We start from the raw sequence: 24,150 nt of genomic DNA on the forward strand, positions 1-24,150 counted from the left end.
ATCACCTTTGTGCCCGGTGTCACACAAAATCTCAAGAGCCTGTTCTGCGTACGATCAACTTCAAAACTACATGTAAGACAGGCTACTTGATGTTGATGTGTTAAGTAAGTTACTAAGGTATGAGCAATTTCGTTTAAAGTCAACACTTCTTATGCTTTGGTCGATACATTGACATTGTTTGCGAAAAACAGCCTGCCATCAAACTGAATGCTGACTGACGTTTTTCAATTAAATTGTTACACCATTATTTTTAAAATGAATTATCTACGATTTAGCCGATCATGACAAGGAGGACAGGGTCGACAGGGGATGCTGTATTCCTCCTTGGCACCTGATCCCACCTCTCATGTTTTCATAATTGCTCTGCTCTCATTTAGAACTTTTGAGTAGATTTACTGTTCGTTATCTACATTATCATATCAAACTATTTGTGAAACGATAATTTTATGTCCGTATCCGTCAGTAAACCGCGGAAACCGTTTGTTCAGTAATAAAAACAACAGGGCTCTCTAGTACATGTGTCATATCATTTATTGCTTGAAAGGACACAGCATAAATATAGACGTACATTTACGTATACAGAGGAAATTTATTTATAGCACAACTATATCACATTTTTTTGCCAGCATAAATGGATTTCGTAGAAGAAAAAATATACCAACATGTTCATGACAGTTTTATATATATATATATATATATATATATACATTGCAGAAATCAAATGAAACAGCTATATACATAAGAATGATAACACTTAGTTTTACATTTGCATTTAATGAAATTCTAAATGGAAAAGATTTATACACAGGTGAATGAGAATGATAAAAAGATTGAAGTTGATCACTGCCGATCTCATACAACTAGACAAAATCTCATTAATGCCCCTTTGATCGACTGCCGCGCGATGAAATAAAATTTCAGAATGATGAACAAATTATGAAATTGTTCACTATGTAAATGAGATCTTCTTTTAATATGATTTAAAGAGAATTAATATTCTCTTTAAACGTTATTTCTTTTGCTTAAAAGTAGCCTATTCTATATTTGGTACATTTTCGCTGCAATTTTAATTACGTCGCTTTCATTGGTAGGAGAATTCTGTAAAGTTCGAGCTGCGAAAAAAAATAAACTATTTAAAAATTCGAGAGAAATTAATTAACTTATAATATTGCTTAAAAATACTTAACCCAAATTTTGCGAGTAAGGTATGAAATCAGAAGCATAATCAAAGCTGTATACAATATTTATGAAAAAAAAAACTTCATTTTTAAAAAAATTTATATCTCGATCGTTCTTTTTTTAATGCGTTAAATTCTCTAGTCATTCACACATGATGTAATCACATTACAAATTGCTAACCTATAGTTTAACAAACTGAGTTTTATTTTCCAAAGAACAGACTGCCTAAAGCAAATCCAATACCTAGGTTCTTCAACAAGTTATTACTCTTTTTTGGAGGGGGTGGTGGGGGTCGGCGTGGAGGGGGTGGGGGAGGGGGTGGCTGGGGACGTTTTGTGGTTGGTGGGACTTTAATAACTGGCGCGGGTGTAGCGGGCAAAATAAACGTGTCCGGAACTTTCGGTTTCACCGGCAGGACGTCCTTTGGATTTACTGGCGGATTAATGACACCTGGGTACGTAGATTCAATATCTTTAGGAACAACAAGCACGGGAGATGGCGTGGCAGAGGGAATGTATCCCGGAAGTGTTGGAATGACGTCATCCACTGGGAAGAAGTCACCTGGTTGTAAAGGTTTCTTACCGCCCGTAACAGGCGGTATTTTTTTCTCACCCGGCACCTTAATGACTGGGGACGGAGTGGCAGCTGGTATGTATCCTGGAACCTCGGGTTCGGGTATGACGTCACCGACAGGAATGGCGTCACCAGGCTGTGGTCCTTGAGGACCTAGAGGGATACCCGGTAAGATAGGTTCGGGCTCGGGTACAGGATTTCCAGAATTAACTCCAGGATCGTTCGGAAATACTAAGTTTGGAGAAGGTGTAGCAGATGGTATATAATCAGGTACAACGGGTATAACGGGAATGACGTCACCAGGCTTCAGTCCGTTTTCGTTTACAGGCACCAGTTCACTTGGATGAACCTCATTCATGTGTTGTCTCAACAGTTCTCGCAGTCGTTGGTTCTGCTTCCTCAACCTTCTCACTCTCTTTCGCTCCCTCAACCACGCGGCGCGGTTCTCAGCTGGATTCCAATCTTTCTGGCTTTTGTCAGCGTTGAAGTCGATGGCGGGAAAAACAGCTGTCTCTCCTGTCACAGGGTCAAGTACAGATAAAATGTCATGTGTGTCGTTACCGTGCAGTGTTGCGGGAAAGTCGTGAAAAGTTCCATCAGTGTGAAGATGACCCCGCCTGTGGTCCACAACGTCTCCTGGAGACACGCCAGTAACAGGCCTGGCATTAGAAAATTCCGGAAGTCCAGTTATTGGGTTTATTCTGTGGATACCATCCTCTGGATGAATGATTGGTCTATCGTTGATCTGACGCCTAGGACTTATCGCGTCTGATGGAAGAACTTCCAACCCAACTAATTCTGACCCGTCTATAGGGCGAATGTCAATAGGGTTAGTAGGTCGATTTTCCAGGTTTACGTTGACGGGATCAACCGGATTTATAAAATCCGTCGGTCGATTATCTATTGGATTAACGGCTTCATTTACTTGCTTTACGTCGCTTGGGCTTATTGGTCCACTTATTTCTTCCTGTACGACAACATTGTTTGGAACTTTGTCTTTTACACTTCCAATATCTTTCTGTTGTTTTTCATTTGTATTTTTTATATTTTTGGGAACTTGAACATTATCATTGATTTTTTCTGTTTGGGTTTTTATTTCCTTTGTTGTGACGTCAGATGGCGGAATTGGAGACTCTTTCTTAACTGATTTTCTAGTATTGAATGCTCCTTCCAGTAAACTTTTACCAAAATTCAATATTTGTGATAAGCCATTCGAAGAGTCTCCGGGAGAATTCAAACTCTGAACTTGACTCAGAATTTGTTGTGGTGAAAGTCCAGCTCCTGGCTGGGAGGTACTGTTTAACAGAAGCGAGGCTATAGTGTCGATTCCGGAAGCTTGATTTGGTGCGGGGTTCATTACACTAACGCTATTTCGTCGCGCCATCTGTCGGGCGTTTTGGTCAAAGAAAGGTGGACTCGGCTGTCGCCATGGCTGTCCCCAGCTGTCAGGCTGCCTGGAGGGTGGGTTTCTACTGGAGAACCTCCGAGCAGTGAGGGGCTGCATTCTGTTAGATACTGGGGAAGGAAACTGTCGACGAAATGATTGAGGTCCCCATGGGTCTTGGAATCCTCCGGGAAAGGGTGCAAATTGCCCCGACACACCTAAAATACAGAAAAATAAAGAATATTATAAACGTATGACAACAAACCTTAAACACTCAGAATAATAAACTATTTTTCTCCATTTTTTCTCCATAGCGTAAAAAATACAAGATTTAAAAAGGATTTCAAAGTCATCAGCTCACAATAACACAATTTCATGAAAAATAAAATCTTTTCTCTTCTATATGCTTATTTATTTATTTATTTATTTATTTATTTATTTATTTATTTATTTATCTAAATTTCTATTGCATTAAAAAAAGAACATGCCATTAAACATTGTATACTCGTTAATTTTCATTCGTCCGTTTTATCAACATGATCCAGTGTGTTCAATTATTTAAAAACATGTTTTTGAATTCCCGTTAAATAAAAATAAGGTTACAGATATGGAACTCGTCAATATTTTCCCCTCTGCATTACGTCAATATTTGTTAGAAATATATAGAACTTAAGATATAGAATAATGTAAAGAGAAAAAGATGCACAGCTGAGTTTGGTGCGATATATACACTATGAATAAACAAATCGGATGGGATAAAACATACTATGTATAATTAATGTTTTAGACGAAATGGGAATTAAAATTTAATATTGTGCATGAACCATTCTGATTTTTATTTTCTTATTTTATTTTATTTTATTATTATTTTTTTCTTTGCATTAAAACTAGAAAATAATTTAAGACATTTCATAGTTTTAATTAAAGAAGTGTTATTAATAAAATATTCTGCATATCAAATAAAAATTGGAGCGTTTGTGATCATATATATATATATATATATATATATATATATATATATATATATATATATATATATATATATATATATATATATATATATATATAAAATTACCATTTATTGTCATCTCTAGAATTGCCAGGGATGTCATTACTGTGTGGAGCGCCATCTGTCTGCTGCAACAGAAATCAGAAGGACATAGTAGATCGAGAATGTTTACAAAGAATTCTAAGTATTTTCTCTATTGGTAAAATTAAAATAGCCAAAGGACTAAACTCAATTACGAAAACGAGAAAGAATATTAAGGTACATGCCCCGCAAAAAGTTTTTTTTTTTTTTTTTTTTTTTTGGTTGAAAAAATGACCTTACGACGTTTACAAAACTTTTTTTTTAAATAGAATACTGGTATAAAAATAGGTCATTGATGTGAAGTCACGATTTGAGAATAAACGGATCGAGAAAATTGTCTTCATCGATGCTTAAATTGATTGTTTAGAGTTATTTTATTGATTAACTTTTATATTTAAAAAAAATCATTGCAAAAATATATGCTTTAAATGAATATTGTAGTAAAATCATATTTGAAATGCAACAGAAATTGGCTTACCATGCTTTGATCATAGTTTATCCTTCAGTGAATAATACACAAATATTCTCTCAACATTAAATCCCAAATTTACGAAAAGTCGTCCATTGTCTGCCAATATATGACCGAAGGACTCATGCGCGACATGACAGACGACATTTACGACTTGGTGGTGGTGACGTCACAATTTAACGCACGCTGCAGACCACTGTCAATACAAAGTGTAATGGACAAATAGACACACGTATTTGATTGGTCAACATGGGTCAATGATTAGTATTACTGTACAATAGGTCGACTTACTTGCTTTAAAATACATCGGACAAATATTTCTTTTTATATATAAACTGAACTGAATTCTGAAGCCATGACGGATATTCCCTTTGTTTGTGTGACTTTGGTCAATTCATTATGTTTCGTGTTTATTTGTCCTCATTTAAGTTCATGGTCGACGCCATTTTCGAAACTTTGGCGCCATAAAAAAAGGTGCTAACCTTTTGAACTCATCAACATATCTTAGTAATTCATTTCATTCTAAGCTAATACTGTTGTCGGTTACAGAATTACTATTTTTTTCCTTTCTTATTTTGGATGGAAACATTTTGGAAATATTGTGACCAGAGTTATCATCTACTTCCGGTTCCTTATTCTATACCTTTGTCAAAAGAGAGGGAACAACGCTTTTCTGGAATTAAAATCGCCTTTGCATACTGTGCTACATACATTTTTAATACCTACTTTACCAGGAGACGAGAACGTCCTATATAATATTTAATAAAACTTCTTTTCTGCAGACCTACAAGTGAGTCTTTTCTGTTCAATTGGTACTAATTTGGGTATCTTTTAACTGTGTTTTAATATTAACCGAATTTGTTTTCGATGTTGACTTTCCCAATTTGTTCTTGTATTTCCGTCAAAAAATTTAACAATGAGTAAGAATAGCAGCGTAGCTTTGAACATGTTCTTGACTGCAGACATGAATTTTGCAGACACATTGCGGCCCAATGTTTCTCGACAGATCAATTAGATCTCTGTTCCTTTTGTAAAACAAAACTAAGTTAATCTTCACGTTGAATTTTTTAAGATTCAAAAATTGCGATTCATTTGAAAATCATTTGCACGTGTTGATAGGCGCTACTCTGCATGCATGCCAATCTTTGTTAAAAATAATCTTGAAGACTATTAACGCCATGAAAATTACTCTAGCTCCTGCTGGATGTATAATTCAAATATCAATTTCAATAAAGTAAAATTCAATATTAATTCTTATATGTTGAAGTTTTTGCGTCGTTGCATATGTATTTGCAAGCGCCCTCTGAACTAAGGTACAAAGACTTTACTGTTCTCTTCATTTTTATTCGTCTATTGGTTTAATTGTTACTCAACGAAACAGTAGCCAGAGTTTTAAACTATTTTAAAATATATTGGCTTTATTTGAAAAATTCGAAGATTGAAACTTTCCTTTGGGTCAGGGACATACTTAAAAAGTCAAATGAAAAACAAACAAGAGTCAATATCAGTAACAATGTTTCTTAATAAACACTTTGTAGATAAATAAAATAAATGTGTGCATGCAGTACATGTATAACCCATGAACGTGATGCAGGATTTCACTCGAGTGTTCCAAGTCAAGTCAATAGTCTCCTCCAGAATTTACTTTGCTATTTTTTAATTTCATCTTCTGCGCCGTTGCGTGTGTGACTTGTGCGCAGTGCTCTACTTGAAGCACCCCCGGTATATATATCCCTGCCGAGACCCATCGTCAGAATTCCAGCATTTAGATTGTGTAACGTTCACTTCAGCCTAAAAGCAGATCTTCAAAAATGGTAAGAAACTTCACTGTAAATTTACTAACATTTCATTTTAAAATAGGCACTAAGTAATACAACACAGCAATTTCAATTGACAAGTACACTTAAAAAAATTCTAAGCAAGAATGTTTATAACAAAAAAAATTACTTAAAAGATGTTTTTATTTCCACTTTCACGAAAAAATCGAATAAAGACGATTCGACCATTTGGCTATATGCAAAATATTCCTTGTAATAATTTAGTGGAAAAATTTTATTTTTGAAAGAACCTGTTTCTCGTCGGTAAACAAAACAAATTAAGCCTTTTGATCTGCCTAAAATTACAATGGTTTCGCTTACTCGTTAGCATTGTTACTTTTCAGTCCAAACTTTCCAAAGAAGAAATTGAAGGTATGGAGAGTTGTGTGTTACCCCCCCCCCCCCTTTACTGTTCTTTTAATTAACAGCATGGGTTAATTAATTTTTGCAGAAACCTAGAAATCTCATCCTGTGTTGTGCAGTGCAAGTTTAATTTGATAAATTCCACTCTCGATTGGGTGCATACGAGAGTTTAACACTGATGTCAAAATGATTCCGACAGGCAGTATAATGGAGATAGGAAAAAGGGGGGAGGGAGGAGGGTACGTCAGTGATTATTAATGAACTTGTGGCTTTTCTCAATATTTGATAAGATATTAAAAATCAATTTATTAAAATCGAAAGGAATAACGTAATAAAACTTTGCTACATGTACTAATATATAATTCGTTTGAATATTGGAAAAATGAAGAGCTTTTGGTTTAAAAGAAAAGGGAAAATGAACAATGTACGTCTTACAATTTCAACCCCATTTTCTTTTTCCTAAAAAAAAAAAATGGTTACAGAGACACGGATTAATTACGGCTAGCGTTGTTTTCTGACATTCCTTGGCAAAAGTTCAAATTCATCAGTTTCTTCTTATCTTTTGCATTAAATTTTGCTGTATGGATTCTGACTAAAATTGCACAAGGAGAATGTACCTACGCACCGCGCTCGCAGGCACGCGCCTTGTGTATACCAGTATCTTGACAGGATCAATGTCAATCAGGGAGGGAGCTTTAATTCGATGTGACGTTATCGGAGGGATCTTACATAATTCCATGGAAGATGATTCTTTACGTGGCTTTGTCTACAATAAGACATTATTTTTATCTTTTTCAAAGGAAATATATCGTGTCTCCTTTCGAATGCAGTTCTTACCCAAATGAATAATATTACATCTATTTAAATTTTTTAGGAATGCAAAACATTTAAATTTAGTTATCTATATACATTAAGCTACAGCACATAAGCACTTTTTGTTGCCATGGATACCAATGTTCAAGGGTTGAGTTAGAGCGGAAATAGATGAAGGCAGACAGACACCAGCTGCTTATTTTTAAAAACGAACTGTGAAAACGTCATTAAATATAATATTCTCCTCGATACTGTAACCTCTTCCACCTCTCCGATAACACAATAGATAAAATTAGATAGGTCATTATATTATGACATGTAACATTACATGAAGTATATCATTTTTTTTTACTAGTTTGATTTGTAAATAGGAAGACATACATGAATACATGCACTATTTTTGTGCTCGAACATTCAGGGATATAATTAAGACTTTTGAAAATGAAACATAAAACTTGCTGTTTTAACTGTTTATATGCTGTAAAAGGCAATCTCTGCCCAGAGTTATCGTACCCGCTACGTAGCGAAGCGTAATACGCCCTCTGGTGAGAGATTGTGTAAAAGGATGTATAACTATAACGCATGTTGACATGTTGCAAACCCGCCTCTGTCGATTTCTTAGAAGTTATTTATAGAGTCCCTAACGGATTGAATTCCCTAGATTATCGTTTGTTTAGTAAATGCTGTAGAATGGTTTTTGCTTTTTGGTTTGGCTTGTTAATGATAAATAGGAATTTGAAACTTTAGATGTTTCGCAGAGTATCGAAACATGATCAGCAGCGAATCATATTAATCACCCGTTTAATAAGTGAATGCGTTTTGTTACCTTAGTTGCTGTGTTTTGACATGTGTTCTTCAATTTTTGTGTGCTCATATGGACAAATCACCAACCAACTTCGGGGTGGGGGGGAGGGGGGGGGACTAGCCAATCATGAAGACATGAAGAGAAAAATGGCCTATCGCCATGTTCACTTTAGCCTTCACTTTAGCCTTCACTTTTGACTTACGACGGGTATCTATTTCTCTTAAGATTTAAGGTCGATTTTAAGATTAATGTAAGATTAACATTAGATATAAGAGATTAAGTCTTACGATAAGAAAGTTTTGTAAAATAGGCATCTAAATATCAATTATCTGAGACTCCCCCCCCCCCCTCCTACACCCCGGTCACGTACCTGTTTTTACCCCGATACCACGTACCTGTTTTTACCCCGATACCCCGTATTTGTTTTTACCCCGATACCCCGATACCACGTATTTGTTTTTACCCCGATACCACGTGCCTGTTTTTACCCCGATACCACGTGCCTGTTTTAGCCCGATACTAGGTGCATGCCTTTATTACTGATTTAAAAGCGCCTGTACTTCACTTCTACAGGAAACTGTTTGTTTTCCTTAAATTCTTTCTGTTTGCATTCAATGCAAGCCAATTTTCTCTTAATGATCTGTAAACAAGCAAAACAAAAACAACAACCAAAAAAGCGGTATCTACCGACACAGACTTTCGATACTGCAAAATACTGGCTTTCGACTGTGATACTTCTATTGAAAATTGATAGTTTAACAAAAAATAAGTAGATCCAAACGATTTTTCAATCATAATCAAACCACAAAATATATCCTTTAGATTCACCACTAGATAACCTGTACACATGCGAACATGATACGTGTGTGCATAAGTAACCCCCAAAACAAGTCTTTATGAATTACAGCAAAGGATAATCGCGGAATATTTTCTAAGGAGGGGAAATTCTGCAAGGAAAAAAGAGGAATGGTGACAGTGTTAAGGGAAACGGCATAAGTTACCTGGTTTATGTACAAACATATATTCATAAAGTTTTAAAAGGAATTACCTCTTCTTAAAGGACGGGGTGTGGGGTGATTAACACCCCCCCCCCCCAACCACCCACGCTGGCTTGCTAAATATACCCGTGCAGTGAACCCGATCTTACAGCCCATTGCTCAGTTTGTTCATAAGGTTCACCTTTATTTTATTCCTGCATTTCAGAGGCCAAGGAAGTGTTCGATCTTTTTGACTTCTGGGACGGTCGTGACGGAGTGGTTGATGCTGCCGCCATTGGTGACGTCATCAGATGTGTGGGTCTGAACCCAACCTTGGAAATCGTCAAAAAGAATGGCGGCACATCCAAAATGGGTAAGCTAATGGTTATTATAATAATAAATATTTAGACTCCTGAGAAAAAGTTTATTTTTGCGATAGATTTTAACAAAGATTAATCAATTTTCGAAGTTAAAAAACAATATGCACTGCCAATAAAATGACTAATGATTTTAACTGTTTAAACTTTATATAATGATCAATGATCTAGTTCTCGACGATTAAAATGTTTGCCTGCTCTTTTTACATACTTAGTGCGTTATTAATTTCAGGTGAAAAATCTTACAAATTCGAAGAGTTCCTGCCGATCTTCGAGACTGTCATGAACACCTTAGAACAGGGAACCTTCGCGGACTACATGGAGGCCTTCAAAACTTTCGACAGGGAGGGGCAAGGTTACATTTCTGGTGCTGAGCTTCGACACCTCCTCTCCTCACTTGGTAAGCCCCCCCCCCCCCCCCCCTCGCGAAATATGATTAAGGACCCCTCTTATACACTGCACACTGAAGAATTCCAAGTTTCAAGTTTTTTTTAAGTTTCAAGTTTTTATTTAAGACAAAGACCCCAACTGGGGTATATGAATGCAAATGATGCAACAAAATAACATACAAGCATGAAATGAGTGGCACTAATGTTAATTACTATATACATGTATAGTTCAAAACATCAAACTATAGAAGGCCTCTGCTAGTATTAAATAAATCTACATGTATTACAAAAATATATCAATTCTGTGGAGAGTTTTTTTTAGAGTAAGAGTGATCTGACCTAAGTCTATAATAAATGAATTTACCTCTTTCTTTCATACACTGCATTTATTTACTTAATTATTTAATTTGTAATCAATTCATGCACCTATAATAATTAAATACTTTATTTGCATGCACTTTCTGTAATCAAATAAGCATCATGGATTTCTTTACATCAATAATTGTTGTCTTTAAACATTTCCCTTGTGTAAATGGCTCGTACTCTTTGTTGAAATGAAGTAGATAAACTCAATATTAACGATTTTATACCACATGTATATAGAGCTTTATATAGGCGACTCTTCACACAGTCAGAGAGAGAATCAAAGTTGTGTATATAGGTAAACCAAAAAAAGTATAAATATGCAATAAATGTTATGTGAAATTATTCACAATCAGCACACAATTAAAGATTTACTTTTGTCCTATCATGGACTATCATATATGAGGAAGTATGCTAGTATAGTAATCGGACCTTGAGCCTCTTGATTTAATTCTGCAATATTCACGGCAAATATAGTTAAAATTTTATTTCGCAAAATAGACATAAAGGGTTATTTGAGTATTTTAAGAAAAAGAGTCTATTGATTTAAGTTAAATCAATACTCTTTTTCTTAAAATACTCAAATAACCCTTCATGTCTATTTTGCGAAATAATATGTTTGCCGTGAATATTGATGTCAACGAATATTCGAACATTCGAATATTCATTCGATGTGTTGATATTCGAATATAAATTTAAGATTCGAATATTCGGTGTTTTACAGATTTCTTAATAAATTTTGATTAACCTTAAGTCATTTAAGGTAACAATATAATTATTTTTTACCGTAAGCTTTTGTATTATGCATGCGTATTGCATTAGATTTAATCTCTAAAAAGGGCATTTTTTAAAAATTGAAACAACGTTTTTGTCTTGATCAGGTGAGCGTTTGACAGATGACCAGGTGGACACAATCATCCGAAACACAGATTTACAGGAAGATCTGGAGGGAAACGTCAAATATGAGGGTACGTTATATAGGGTAGTCAAAGTGAAACAGAATATCAGAGCAAATCTAGCCAGGGACAGTCAATTCCGATGGGTTTATATTAATGTTCCTTCTCGTTGACCTGAAGAATTATTTCGCTATTTTCGTTGTATTTATAGAAGTGGAAAAAATGTCCATTCAATGTAGAGCCCATTTTCGCTAGCCAAGTTTTCCGATCCGAAATCTACTCCGATAGGAATATCATGTTGTAAATTTTGAATTTACTGGGGGGATGTTGTAAATTTTGAATTTATTAGGGGGATGTTGTAAATTTTGCATTTACCTCCCCCTAGTAAATTCAAAATTTACAACATGATAGGAAACTCATTCTAATTGGCTTGTGAAATGTTGTAAAACCCTGTATCATTGTTAGTTTTCTAAAGTTCATTTATTTATTTTGCAGAATTCATCAAGAAAGTGATGGCCGGACCTTACCCCGACTAGACGTTATTGAAAGAAATCTTTAAAATAACACATATTCAAAAAACATTTACAATTTTATACAGCAATGGTCATTAACTTTTTCACGTGGAAGTTACAAGTCTCATTGGCGGATTTTCAAAGGCTGGATATTGTGTTTCTGTGTGTTACTCCGACAGACTGACATTTTTGGAAAACTGTGAAATTCCGAACATGCGCACTGGAGATGTTTTAATCACTGGAAGTGTTATAAAAACGAATGGATTTTTTTCCCTTCATTTTGTGATCCACTTTGGCGTGTTATTTAAATAAATCTGCTTCTTAACGGATAACAGTTCATCAATCATTGCGTCACGTGACTGTTTTGTACAGTTTGTTCGAAAGTTGACACGTATAGAAGAATGGACATCCTCTGCTGAGTGAATATCGCACTATCCTTTTATAAACTTAGCTCTCCTCAAAATTTATTTTTTTTAAAGTGTGTTTTAAAGAAATCAAATTCATTCCAAGAAGGACATGGGATTTACCAAAACTGATAAAGAAGCTTAAACGATGAATTGACATATTTTGTATTTATATGTAAATTATAGTAATATATAGATTAATAATAAAATGCTGCACTATTTCTCGGTGTTTTTTATATGAGAAAAGGAACTTGTCATATTGCCGTGATTTCATATTCTACATGTAGAAGTGCTGCATAAAAGAAATTAGCATTTATTAAGATGAGCGCAATTTATTTAATTGAAAGAAAAGCAACCGGCAGCGCTGTAGTCGTCTACAAGTTAGACCAGCATTAGATATTTCCTTAAATTTATTCAGAACTCGATCTATGAAGATCTTCGATGCACAAATGTAGCGGTCTCACTCTGTGAAATAAAATTTAGGCTAACCAGAGAACTACAAATCCACGTACTGTGAAAAACTGCGACACCTTTTTGTCGCAAGTGTATTTTGCATCACTCGCATTATGCGTATTACCCTGCCCAAAGCATGTATCTGTTACAGGCGCGGATCCAGGAATTGAAGTTGGGGGGGGGGGGGGGGCAGAAGTAGGCAGGGGGTCCAGGGCAAAGCCCTGGTGAGGGCCCAGGGGGCGAAGCCTCTGGAAGCTCCTGGATTCTAGAGATTTTGTAGGGTAAAAATGAGGTCTACCGAGTAGACATTTTTTTTTCATTTTCTTGACGAAACTGATTTACGCTAACTTTGACAGTTTTAGGGGGGGGGGGGGCGCCGGGTGCGCCCCCCCCCCCTTAAATCCGCCACTGTGTTAATAGAATATATATATTTTAATCCTATTCTTGTTACTTCGTTTACCTTCCCAGGATTCCTAGCTGCACTCTGTGACGTTGAATGTGCGATAAAGGGGCATAACTCTAACCAGCGTTTTAGCTGCCAGTATTGTGGGAGTTCAATAAGCAAATTTAAAGAATTTTGGTCCCCCGCTTTCGGTGTCTTAGTGGATGGGATGCCATTATTTATGGCATATTGTAACTGTCTTGTTTGTGTGTCTTGTCTTGTCTGTGCATTATACAAAAAAGACATGAATTGTTGAATAAATAACAGTTATGGCAAAGATTATAGCTTCTCAAAACTACATCAAACTTCAAGATCAAGGTCATGAGGTGAAATATAATAAAATCCGAAAGGTCTTGTCACAAGTAATACAAATGAAAAAATATATATGTATATAAAAACCAGAGTACACAATCTGAAAGATCTTGAAACAGGTAATGCACATATTAAATGTAAATGCCATATTTTCTCTCAATCAAAAGTTATTAGCAATGTTAAAATTTTTGAAAATTAGGTCAAACTTCAAGGTCAAGGTCATGGGATTTGATATCATAGTATATTTGGAAATGCTTGTCACGGGTAATGCACATGTCAAATATGAATTCCCTATCTTTGCTCCTTCAAAAGTTAGCAACACTGATGAAATAATTGAAAATTAGGTCAAACGTGAGGGTCAAGGTCACGGGGTCATATATCATAGCACATTCAGAAACATTTTGACACAGGAAATGCACTTGTCAAATATGAACGCCCATTCATGTGCCATTCAAAAGTAATCAACGAAATTTAATTTTTTGAAAATTAGGGCAAACAGGGTCAAGGGGTCAAAAATCATAGCATGCATGGAAACACCTTACCACTGGTAATGCACATGTCAAATATGAAAGCCCTAACTATTCTCAATCTAAAGTTATAAGCAAAAATAAAAATTTTGAAAAGTAGGTCAAAGTCATGGGATCAAAAACCAAAGTATATTTGGAAAGGTCTTGTCACAGGTAATGCATATGTATAATATGAAAGCCCTAATATCTTTTCTCATTCAAATCGTATGACCAATTTAAAGTAATGTTAAAATTATTGAAAAGTATGTCAAACCTCAACGTCACGGGGTCAAAAAACATAGTATATTTGGAAATGTCTTGTCACAGGTAATGTACATGTAAAATATGAAAGCCCTGTCTCTTCTCATTCAAAAGTTATGTTTTTGTGACAGACAGACAGCTAGACAGACAACTAGACTGACAGACGGACAGACTGACAGACGAATGAGATTTAATGTCCCCTCGCTTTCGCGAAAGCAGGGGACAAAAAAAACTGTCGTAAATAGGAAAACTGAAGATGGATGAATCTGTTGCTCTGTGATATATCTGTCCGCGAATTTCATCTCCAAGAGCCTCTAGTTTTGTAGCTTGTTGTACGAACATCTTAGAATTAAGGAAACAGATCGTCAAAGACTTACAGTGTATCAAAAGCACATTTATATATATATATATATATATATATATATATATATATATATATATATATATATATATATAAATACTATGAACAGAAAATCTACCAAAAACTGTATTGAAGTACTTGTAGTATACTTATGTCCTCAGGTTGGAGGAATAAAAAAAATTATACCCCAGTTTTATTCTGTCGAATTAAAGCGTTCTAAAAGGTCTGTGTCTTAAGGAATTGAGGAAGATACATATATGGTAAAATTAATAATCAATGGATAAGACATTAATTATACTTCAAAGAATATAGAAGGTGACCACTGATTCTTCATCTTAATCCCTAGTCTGAGGAACAGTTATCCTTTTTGTTGACAATTTCTGTTAACTTTTGAATTAGTCACTAAAAGCAGTGTGTATTAATGTATGTGTGAAGGATAGAGAGGTTTATTTACAAACAGAGGACCGAGGATAGTAATGCGCTGATTAATCTAATAAATTAGAAACCACGATCATGCAGTGATAATTTTACTGGAAAATATGATAGACAGACAAAGTATTGGTCAGACATATGGTTGACTGTGCCAGATTGACAGATATCCTATACATCAGATTATAGTTTCATTTTTGATTTGGAGATGGTATCTCTTCAGACAGAGCTTCAAGCTGAACTGCATTAGTCCATTTTCTTTACGAGTGTGTTAGAAATAGTAGGGGTCAAGCTACTTTGAATCATACAAGGACGGTTATCGCTTCTATCACCATGAATAATGCATAGTGTAGTAAACTGATAGACCACTCTCTGACCACGGAAGAGTTTTGTTTTAGTGGTGTTGAGCTGGAGGGTTACAATGTTGATGTATACATGTAGCTCCAATCGCTGCAAATCAAGTCTGACTTACTTCGCCCAGGCACTGTCCCGTAGTACTATAATGTAATTTTGCGGGAAAGTTTTCTTTTTTAACATTTATTTAAAAATGAATTTGATCTTTTTAAAAAGAACTTAGAGTATTTTTATGCAAGCCATTTTTATTTTTTTTAAGTTTGCAAAACAATTAAAATCAGCTTCTTTTTTTGGTCTTAGTCTTAAGTTCTTTCGTTCCTGAATCGTGAATATTCATTTTATTGATATTATAACGGAATTGGACACAAGAACTAATGATAACTTAAGTATTCCTCTCCACATGTTCTCTATTCATGTATTATGACATCTGCGTTTTTTTTTTTTTTTTTTGTTAAACATCCAGGGTTAAAAATTCAAATCATGGTCATAGGAGAAAGATTTCATAATTTATTCACAGATTGAAAACGAAGTTGAAACTGCCCTGACGCAGAAAGAAACAATCAATTCATCCCCTAGAAATTGGACACATTTACAAAGCATGCTTTTTCCAGCTGTAAACATCTATCGGAGCCAACAAATAAAAACAAATCTGTTGTTTTTGTTTGTTGATAAATCTCTTTTTTGCGTACAGTTTGCCAGAAATTCATTTACTGAATTCAATTACGTAATAAAATATTTGTTGATTTTATAAGATGTGGCGCATATTACCCAAATAAAATAGCTTCATGCATGCGCGTGCGGGGGATCAAGTATCAATGAATTCCCCGACATGCGCCCACGAGTCTTCGATCTGGTATTAATTATCTGCAGGAGGAAGAGTTCATTTTAGGTGGCTTTTCGGAATGTCTCGACATCGATACAGTGTTGCCATATGTAGCGCCCCCGACAGGGGGTCATCACGAGCCATCACCAGGTGGTATTCCATCAACGGTAAATCCCGAGACCATCTCCAGGTGGCATTCTGTCAAAGGTAAAGCCCGAGACGTTTTTATCGGGGAAAAGATACCAAAATCTTTGTGTTGTATTTACAAAGAAACATGCACTTTCCAATTAAGATATAATCGGTTCTGAGGTCACCTATTATTAAAACAAAAGACGCAGAATCATTTCCAGTGTGTTCCAAGTCGTGTAAACATACCGCCAGGAGATATTTTTGACTGCAATATTGGTTCCTTCCGTCCCGCAGTCTGCGCAGTGCAGCAATACATTGCAGCCCTGCCATATATGTCATAAGCCCCATCTTTTTTTTTAAAATCATGACCACTAAATAAGAATTTCATAAACAAACTAGGATTTATGTCATTTTTTTTTTTAAAAATGCAAGATTTTTTTTTCTTTGCAAAAAAAACTTTCGATCCATGCAGCGAAAAAACTTCTTTTTTTTTTTAAACAGGTAAAACTATGCCTAGACTTACTATTTTTTAATGTAATCTTTTATAAAAAAATAAAAGCTATATTCAACAATACTACGCATTTACTAATTGTAAATTGTGAAACGCAGATAAAAAGATAATTATGCTAATTAATAACGCTGCGCCAAAACACATGTAAGGGTACACTCCACCCCTTTCTGTGAAATGAGATCGCCCAATGTAGGTAAAGCCATAAGTGCTCGGAATGATCTACAGTTACTAGGCATTCCGATCTTGATCTAGAAGCATTCACATCGGGCAGCGGTGCGATAGATAAGCAAGATGGTAAGTAAAAACTGACTTTTATTTCTTTGTGTACTCACGTACTTGCCTGTTACGATTTACTTACAGCTCAGCATCGGCTTCTGTATGATTGATGATTTCGATAAGGTTTTTCTGTTTTACAGTGTACATGTCTTTATCAAGGTTACAGAGCTTGCAAGATGCGCACTAATTGTGTAAAAAATGAATGCATAAAAGAGGGGGGTTTGGGGCCTTAATTTCTTTTATATTTAAGTGTTCGCACATAGAAATAACTGAAAACTTACCTATTCTTTTTTTTTCATTTTAGATTTATAAATAAATGTACACATATATGTTCCATAATTCATTGCATGCTATCAAGTTTATCTTTGAGGCATTGAAAATTCTTAAATAATAAAAATGCAATGTTTGTATCCAGGAATGGATAACACGTTATATATTTTACAATACTAAACACGTGCATGTGAAAGTTGTATTTACACGTGAGCATTGTTATATTTCAGTCCAAACTTTCCAAAGAAGAAATTGAAGGTATGGAGAGTTGTCCCGTGTGATAAATTAATTTTCTTCCTCTTAACAGCATGGATTCTGTTTCTTAAAAGGAATCTAGAAAATCTCAGACACTTGTGTGCAATGTGAAAAACTATAGAGAAGGATTTACTCCAAGATAAATCGAACTTTATAACGCATGCGCAATTTTCTATTAAACATAAATATTTTCTTTCTTATGGTAAATTTAACAATATGAAAGAATTATATTACGACGGAGAAATTCTGGCATGTGTAAAAACATTCTCAGTGGGGGGCATACATCTTCACTGACGATTACGTCACTGTAATTAATGCAGAACGTATACAGTTGAGAAAAATATGCGAGGCATATGGAAATAATTTGGCGTTAGGAATCATATGTCCAAGATTGAGGTTGATATGCAAAAATAAATAACTAAATAAAGATAAATAATAACATTTGAAAAAAAAGATTAAAAGCCAGTTTGAGAGGGGTTAAGGGAGAAAACAATTGAGGAAATATATCCCTTGATATCTAAACTTTACATTTATTTATAATGCTGTAGTTCGCATTTTCCTAATCTGAAAAACAGAGAAACGCTGCAAATACTCGAATGAAAAGAAACTTGTGGAGATTGGCAGCAGTTCAATTTATACCGTTTCCGCCGCCGGCCTTACAAGGAGAGCGCACCTACACACCACATGCGCGCACGCGCATTGTGCATTACTTTTATCTTCGCTGGATCTATGTGTACAGATGGTGTGAATCAGTATCGTGTAACTGTTATTGCTTTCTGTTAGACAGAGGCATAGAATTGCAGAGGTGTAGGAAGGGGAAAAAATGCACGGGCACTTGTTTCTGTCATTTTTTCCCCATAGAAATGAAAATACTGATAAACAAGTGCATGTGGAGAAATCTTAGACACAAAGAAGATTAGGAGAGATAGTGCTCGAGTGGGGAAGGGGAGATAATGAAAAGGAAGTAAATTTTCAGGTTAAAATTTAAACAAATTTAATAAACTGCCTTAATTTGGAAAAATAAATATTTATTTTTAAAAACCGCTATCATTTATGCTTAATTAACCTATGCACCCATAAAAGCAATATTTTGATTTAGTCTAACATTTCAAGGAGAATCTGTCGTTCTTGTCTAAGAACTAAGGAACATGCTTGAATAAAATCACCCTAACACCCTAATATCCTTTCCAAATATTAAAGTTATCTTTTTGTTGATTAAATATACATGATACTGCTGACATGGTCATTTGGGTTTTGTCCATAATCATTTTAAACGGACGGACAGAATGTGTATTTTAACTTATGGTTCATGGACCCTCTGATAAGAGAGATAAATCTATCTGGGATAAAAGACTTATTGTCAAGTTAAAAGGCCATTTCTGTCATTTTTGCCCCGCGAGGTATGCTGAAATTGTATACATTTTACTTATGATAATAAGATTCATTAGAAATCATTAACGTTAAAGCAAAATTTGATACATGTATGAGTGAACTGAACTCAGGGACGGTGAACCTTAAGATCACTTATACAGGGATCATGCTAATCACCGTACTACCAACATTTCTCCTGATTCTTAATTTTTTTTATCGTTAATTGATTCTTATGTACTGATTTGTAAATTTCAGAGGCCAAGGAAGTCTTTGAGCTTTTTGACTTCTGGGACGGTCGTGACGGAGAAGTCGATGCCGCCAAAATTGGTGACGTCTGCCGCTGTGTGGGTCTGAACCCCACCGTAGAGATCGTCGAAAAGAATGGCGGAACAAAAAAGATGGGTAAGGATAAAGAGATGGTAAATTTAGCTCGCAGATGAATTTGGCGGAAGGGAAGTTCTGATTTGGTTCATAGGAAAATATGGATAGGAGGAAGGATTTAATGTAAGGGAGAAATTCGCAGACGAGTAATATTGAGAATAAGATGGAATTTGGTGGGTAGGAAAATATCTACGATCTTTTAAAAAAAGTTATTTTTTTAAATGATGTACTTCTATTTTTTGCTTTACTTTACTATAGAGAGCTGACCTAAAACAATCATGAAATTAAATTTCATTTGAGGGCGTTCATGAAGAGTTTATTTTTAACATCTGCCAAATTTTCTCGAGATATTCCAAGAAATTATCGATTTTCAGAGAAAGTTTTGGTATGGGAATGCCTTGGGTCGAGGGAGAAACAAATATAGCTTTGCAAGAATACCATAATATTACTAGTATTAAAAGTATCTAAATTAAAATCAAATTAGTTTCTTAAAAGAAAAAAGATGCAGATAAAGTTGCATATTTTCTCTCAATTTTGTGAAGAACGATAACTCTATATATGTAGAGATTTATCGGAGGTACACGTCTCTGGATCCCACTATATATCCTGAAAGTAATACCGGAAAAAAATATTCCACTTGGAGTTTTGGGAAATTGTCGGATATGTCCTACGGATTTAGGGCGAACTATGGATGCAGAATTTTGTATACTTAATAAGTTCCTTCCATTATAGGAGAGAAGGCCTACAAATTCGAGGAGTTCCTCCCCATCCACGAAACAATCATTAACACCCTGGAACAGGGAACCTTCGCCGACTACATGGAGGCCTTTAAGACTTTCGACAGGGAGGGACAAGGATTCATCTCTGGGGCTGAGCTCAGACATCTCCTCTCCTCACTTGGTACGTGGGCGGATCTAATCATCGTTTCCTTATGCAAATCAGTTTAACATTACTGTTCTTCGTACTACATTCATACTACTTTCATACTTTTGAAGAAAGTTTAAATTTGTTGTAACGTGCCATTGTCATAAACCACGTGATCTTTTCTTGTTCAGGTGAGCGTTTGAGTGACGACCAGGTTGACGAAATCATTAGAAACACAGATTTACAAGAAGACCTTGACGGAAACATCAAATACGAGGGTAAGTTTGTAGCCAGCGGGGAGTAAATGTAAAAAGTAAAGAAACTCATTACTAACATGGAAAATAACAAGTCTGTGAACTACTTAATTCGTTTATTAGTCCACATTGTAGAATTTCTCTTTAATCACTATAGCATTTGCCAAGAGCGAGTTTGAGGTGGATTTTTATATTTTAACCTATTATGAACTTGAACCCTCTCATTAGTGAAAATTATTTGAATACTTTAATTATTAGTTTACTAAAATTTTTAATTTTGTTCCACTTTCTGAGATTTCTCATGCAGCCCTGAATATTTTCAGGTAGGGATGTCAACGAATATTCGAACATTCGAATATTCATTCGATGAGTTGATATTCGAATATAAATTTGAGATTCGAATATTCGGTGTTTTACAGATTTCGTAAAAAGAAATAGTGTTTAATAAATCTTGATTAAATGAAAACCTTCTTAGAATGTCTAAAAGACGTGAAGAGTATACTGATCAAAATAAATTTAATTGATCGTTGAATGAGTGTCTGATAGAATTAGTCTGTAACTGATATTGTAAAGGGCTCAATTTCTGAATAAATGTGTAAATTACTTGATTATCTCGGGTTGTACATAATCCTGAATTTTATATTCATTATCGGTAAATTAATTAATTACCTAGGAAAATTGTCTATGGAAATATTTGTTTTTATTTTAAAAATATTTTATCCAATATTTAATCACATCTCTTATTAGACTGATAATTGTAATTAATTACACGTACTGAAATCTAAACAGTATACAACTATCCTGCCTTTGGTAAGACGATTGGTTCCTCAGTTGGAGCTACTATTAATTTATTAAATTATTAAATTTGTTAAAATCATATTTTTCTACATTTAAATCAATTATTTATTTCACACATTGACAAATATCAAATGGAATTTCTTATTGTACATCTACAAAAGCCTTCACACAATTTTACTACAATATTAGAATACCTACGCTAAACCTTTCATGAGAGTAGGATCATGCATATTTAAAATAAACCAGATTTCATTTATTTTATCGAATATTCGAATATATTCGAATACTTTCATTGAATATTCGAATATAAATTATTGACAAAATTGACATCCCTATTTTCAGGTAAACATTTTTTTATTATTTTTTTTTTCAGAATTCATCAAGAAAGTGATGGCTGGACCATACCCCGACTAAGAAGGAGACTGAAAACAGAAACTCTAACACAAGAACACATCAACATACACTTAAAACAAAAAAATCCCCGTCTACAAAACATTTACAACAGTGACGTCATCGGCTGGAGAAGTTTTACGCATGCTGCTGCGACCAAGTGAAACATCAACTAAAAATCTCGGACATGCGCACTGGAATTGATTTACCACCCGGAATGCTAGGAAACATCAGAAAAAAAGAAAACCTCCAGACAGATTTCTTGCGCAAGACTTCTCCAGCTTATACATAAACTTTGCCGTCTGTTTTCTACACATCAGTCTTCTTTTAAACCGGTACCGGTTGGTTACATCATCGGTAAAGACATCATTGGGTCATGTGACCCGTAATGTACAGTTATGCTCGAAAGTTGGTATAAATGAGATGAGGTCGGAATGGATATCCCTTTTGCATCCTCTGTTGAGTGAATAGTGTATTATTTATTATTTTTCCCAAATAAAAAAAAATTGTTTTCTTTTAGACATTTTTATTTTCTTTTTGCATTACACTTCTCAATTAAATATAGAAGGATGGGTACTGCGTGCAAAAAAAAGATAAATTTTCTTAAGGGCAATTTTAAAGGAAGTGTAAAGGAAAGAACACCCGTATCATATCTAATGTTGGCCTCTTTAAAAAGATTTACACCAAGTAGACGCCATGGAGGAAGTATATATACATGTATAATTATGACAGTATACTGAATAAACTGCTCAGCCTCTTTAAGGTTCATTGACCCTCTGATAAGAGAGATAACTCTCATTGGAAGAGATGACTATTATTCCTTTATAACAATCAAGTTTATGTCAAATTTTGCCCCTTAGGAAGTCCGAACGCTAAAATTGTGTGCATTTAAGGTTCATCGATACTCTGATAAAAGAGTTAACTCTTCATGACATAAATGTCTATTATTCCTTTATAAGTTTGTCAAGTTGAAATGTCTTTTTTGTCCAATTTTACCCCGCAAGCTATGCTATAATTGTTTGTATTTCACTTAAAAAATACATTTCTTTTGGAAAATCATAAGAGTTAAAGGAACATTTTCTATGAGTGAGCAGAGGGTTTATGAACCTTATATTATATTAATTGAGACTTGTTTAAAAAAAAAATCACATTAAGCGTAATTTACAGAAACGGATGGATTAACTTATGATCCACCCATCCCGAAACTAACCGATCAACACTATATCTGCATGCACCAGGTTGTTATTTCCAAGGAACAACTGTCTCTCACAGAGAAAACTTTTTTTCATGAAAAGCATTTATCAAACAGTATATTTCATACTAGCATTTTAATTCATTCAAATAATTATCATAGTACTGTAAGTTTACTCCGAGTTGAACTTTTGAATTTGATACAGGTACGGTTGTACTAAAGACTATGAATTATAATAATTCAAAAGGAATAATATCACTTATTTTCTAGGGTGCTATTTGTAAATCATTGAGGAATTCTGGCAAATCAGAAAATAAAGAGAAAGGCAATATATAGAAGAAAAAAATCCTAACCTGGCGTCAGGATCATGAAACATCTTAAGCTTAAGTCAAAATTTTTATGTTGTACTAAAATGTTGTAGAAGTCAAACCGACTAAACTTTAATTTTCAATGTTGCTTAACGAAAGTGTTATCTGCAAATTTAGAGATTAATTCAACAATTATTAAACTGTTTAAAGGCAATAGAAAATTTGACTCAAGTCTAAGTCTATTTCATGATCCTGGGGCCTGAAATATATCAAAAAAGAGGGTCGCCATGTGTACTACAAGGTACACTGATGACGGAGAAAATAACACACTTAAAAAAACACAGCTTTAAGGTTAGATAAAGAAAGAGAGAGAATGTAACATAACTCCAGGCCCTTAGCAACGGTTTTAAAAGGGGGCACCCCCCCCCCCAAAAAAAAAAACCATGACAATCAATAAACAAAAACAAAACAAAACCAAATTCGAAAAATCTATTTTCGAGGGGGGGGGGGGAGGCTTCTTTCTCTACTTTTTGGTGCTAATGGACGTAATGGTACTTTATTTCACACACGCAGTGTTGCAAGTCGGTTTGATTAGTACACGAAGCAATCTTACTAGAAACTTTGTATTTGAAAATAAATTTAATTCATATCATTAAAATAATAAAGTCACACTTCGGAAAAAAATTGGTAACATCATAGTTATTTCTTTATTGAATCTCCAGAGTACAGATAGACAGGCAGTCAAGGAGCAAATTATGATAAGAAAATATCAATTCTGAAAGATTTACTCTTATCCCCA

The 24,150-nt window shown here is 34.7% G+C and overlaps 3 protein-coding genes across 3 annotated transcripts; 2 read left to right on the top strand and 1 right to left on the bottom strand.

Moving 5' to 3' along the window:
• Nucleotides 1–1,381: 1,381 nt before the first annotated feature.
• Nucleotides 1,382–4,266, bottom strand: LOC133174791 (peroxisome proliferator-activated receptor gamma coactivator-related protein 1-like). The gene is made up of 2 exons (XM_061309889.1): nucleotides 4,212–4,266; nucleotides 1,382–3,354 (listed from the first exon to the last, which is right to left on the bottom strand). Exons 1-2 carry the CDS (start codon nucleotides 4,264–4,266, stop codon nucleotides 1,382–1,384), a joined length of 2,028 nt encoding a protein of 675 aa, XP_061165873.1.
• A 2,165-nt stretch (nucleotides 4,267–6,431) lies between these two features.
• On the top strand, nucleotides 6,432–12,632 carry LOC133174748 (myosin essential light chain, striated adductor muscle-like). Its single transcript, XM_061309837.1, has 6 exons — nucleotides 6,432–6,509; nucleotides 6,857–6,884; nucleotides 9,697–9,843; nucleotides 10,080–10,247; nucleotides 11,481–11,567; nucleotides 11,991–12,632. Exons 1-6 carry the CDS (start codon nucleotides 6,507–6,509, stop codon nucleotides 12,029–12,031), a joined length of 474 nt encoding a protein of 157 aa, XP_061165821.1. The 5' UTR covers nucleotides 6,432–6,506; the 3' UTR covers nucleotides 12,032–12,632.
• Nucleotides 12,633–17,151: 4,519 nt separating this feature from the next.
• Nucleotides 17,152–22,370, top strand: LOC133174747 (myosin essential light chain, striated adductor muscle-like). The gene is made up of 6 exons (XM_061309835.1): nucleotides 17,152–17,286; nucleotides 17,769–17,796; nucleotides 19,420–19,566; nucleotides 20,278–20,445; nucleotides 20,601–20,687; nucleotides 21,835–22,370. The coding sequence occupies exons 1-6, from the start codon at nucleotides 17,284–17,286 to the stop codon at nucleotides 21,873–21,875; spliced, it is 474 nt and encodes a 157-aa protein (XP_061165819.1). The 5' UTR covers nucleotides 17,152–17,283; the 3' UTR covers nucleotides 21,876–22,370.
• Nucleotides 22,371–24,150: the final 1,780 nt, after the last annotated feature.

The sequence above is a fragment of the Saccostrea echinata genome, unplaced genomic scaffold (assembly GCF_033153115.1).
Source record: "Saccostrea echinata isolate AGI-Se365-2 ecotype Australia unplaced genomic scaffold, CSIRO_AGI_Sech_v1 ptg000059l, whole genome shotgun sequence".
In the NCBI taxonomy this organism is placed as follows: Eukaryota; Metazoa; Mollusca; class Bivalvia; order Ostreida; family Ostreidae; genus Saccostrea; species Saccostrea echinata.

Coding starts and splice junctions, on each gene's coding strand:
- LOC133174791 (XM_061309889.1), bottom strand. CDS start 4,266: ATGGCGCTCCACACAGTAATGACATCCCTGGCAATTCTAGAGATGACA. Junction 3,355..4,211: donor TCTAGAGATGACAATAAATG/GTAATTTTATAT, acceptor TCTGTATTTTAG/GTGTGTCGGGGCAATTTGCA.
- LOC133174748 (XM_061309837.1), top strand. Junction 6,885..9,696: donor TTCCAAAGAAGAAATTGAAG/GTATGGAGAGTT, acceptor CCTGCATTTCAG/AGGCCAAGGAAGTGTTCGAT. Junction 9,844..10,079: donor TGGCGGCACATCCAAAATGG/GTAAGCTAATGG, acceptor TATTAATTTCAG/GTGAAAAATCTTACAAATTC.
- LOC133174747 (XM_061309835.1), top strand. Junction 17,797..19,419: donor TTCCAAAGAAGAAATTGAAG/GTATGGAGAGTT, acceptor TGTAAATTTCAG/AGGCCAAGGAAGTCTTTGAG. Junction 20,446..20,600: donor ACATCTCCTCTCCTCACTTG/GTACGTGGGCGG, acceptor TTTCTTGTTCAG/GTGAGCGTTTGAGTGACGAC.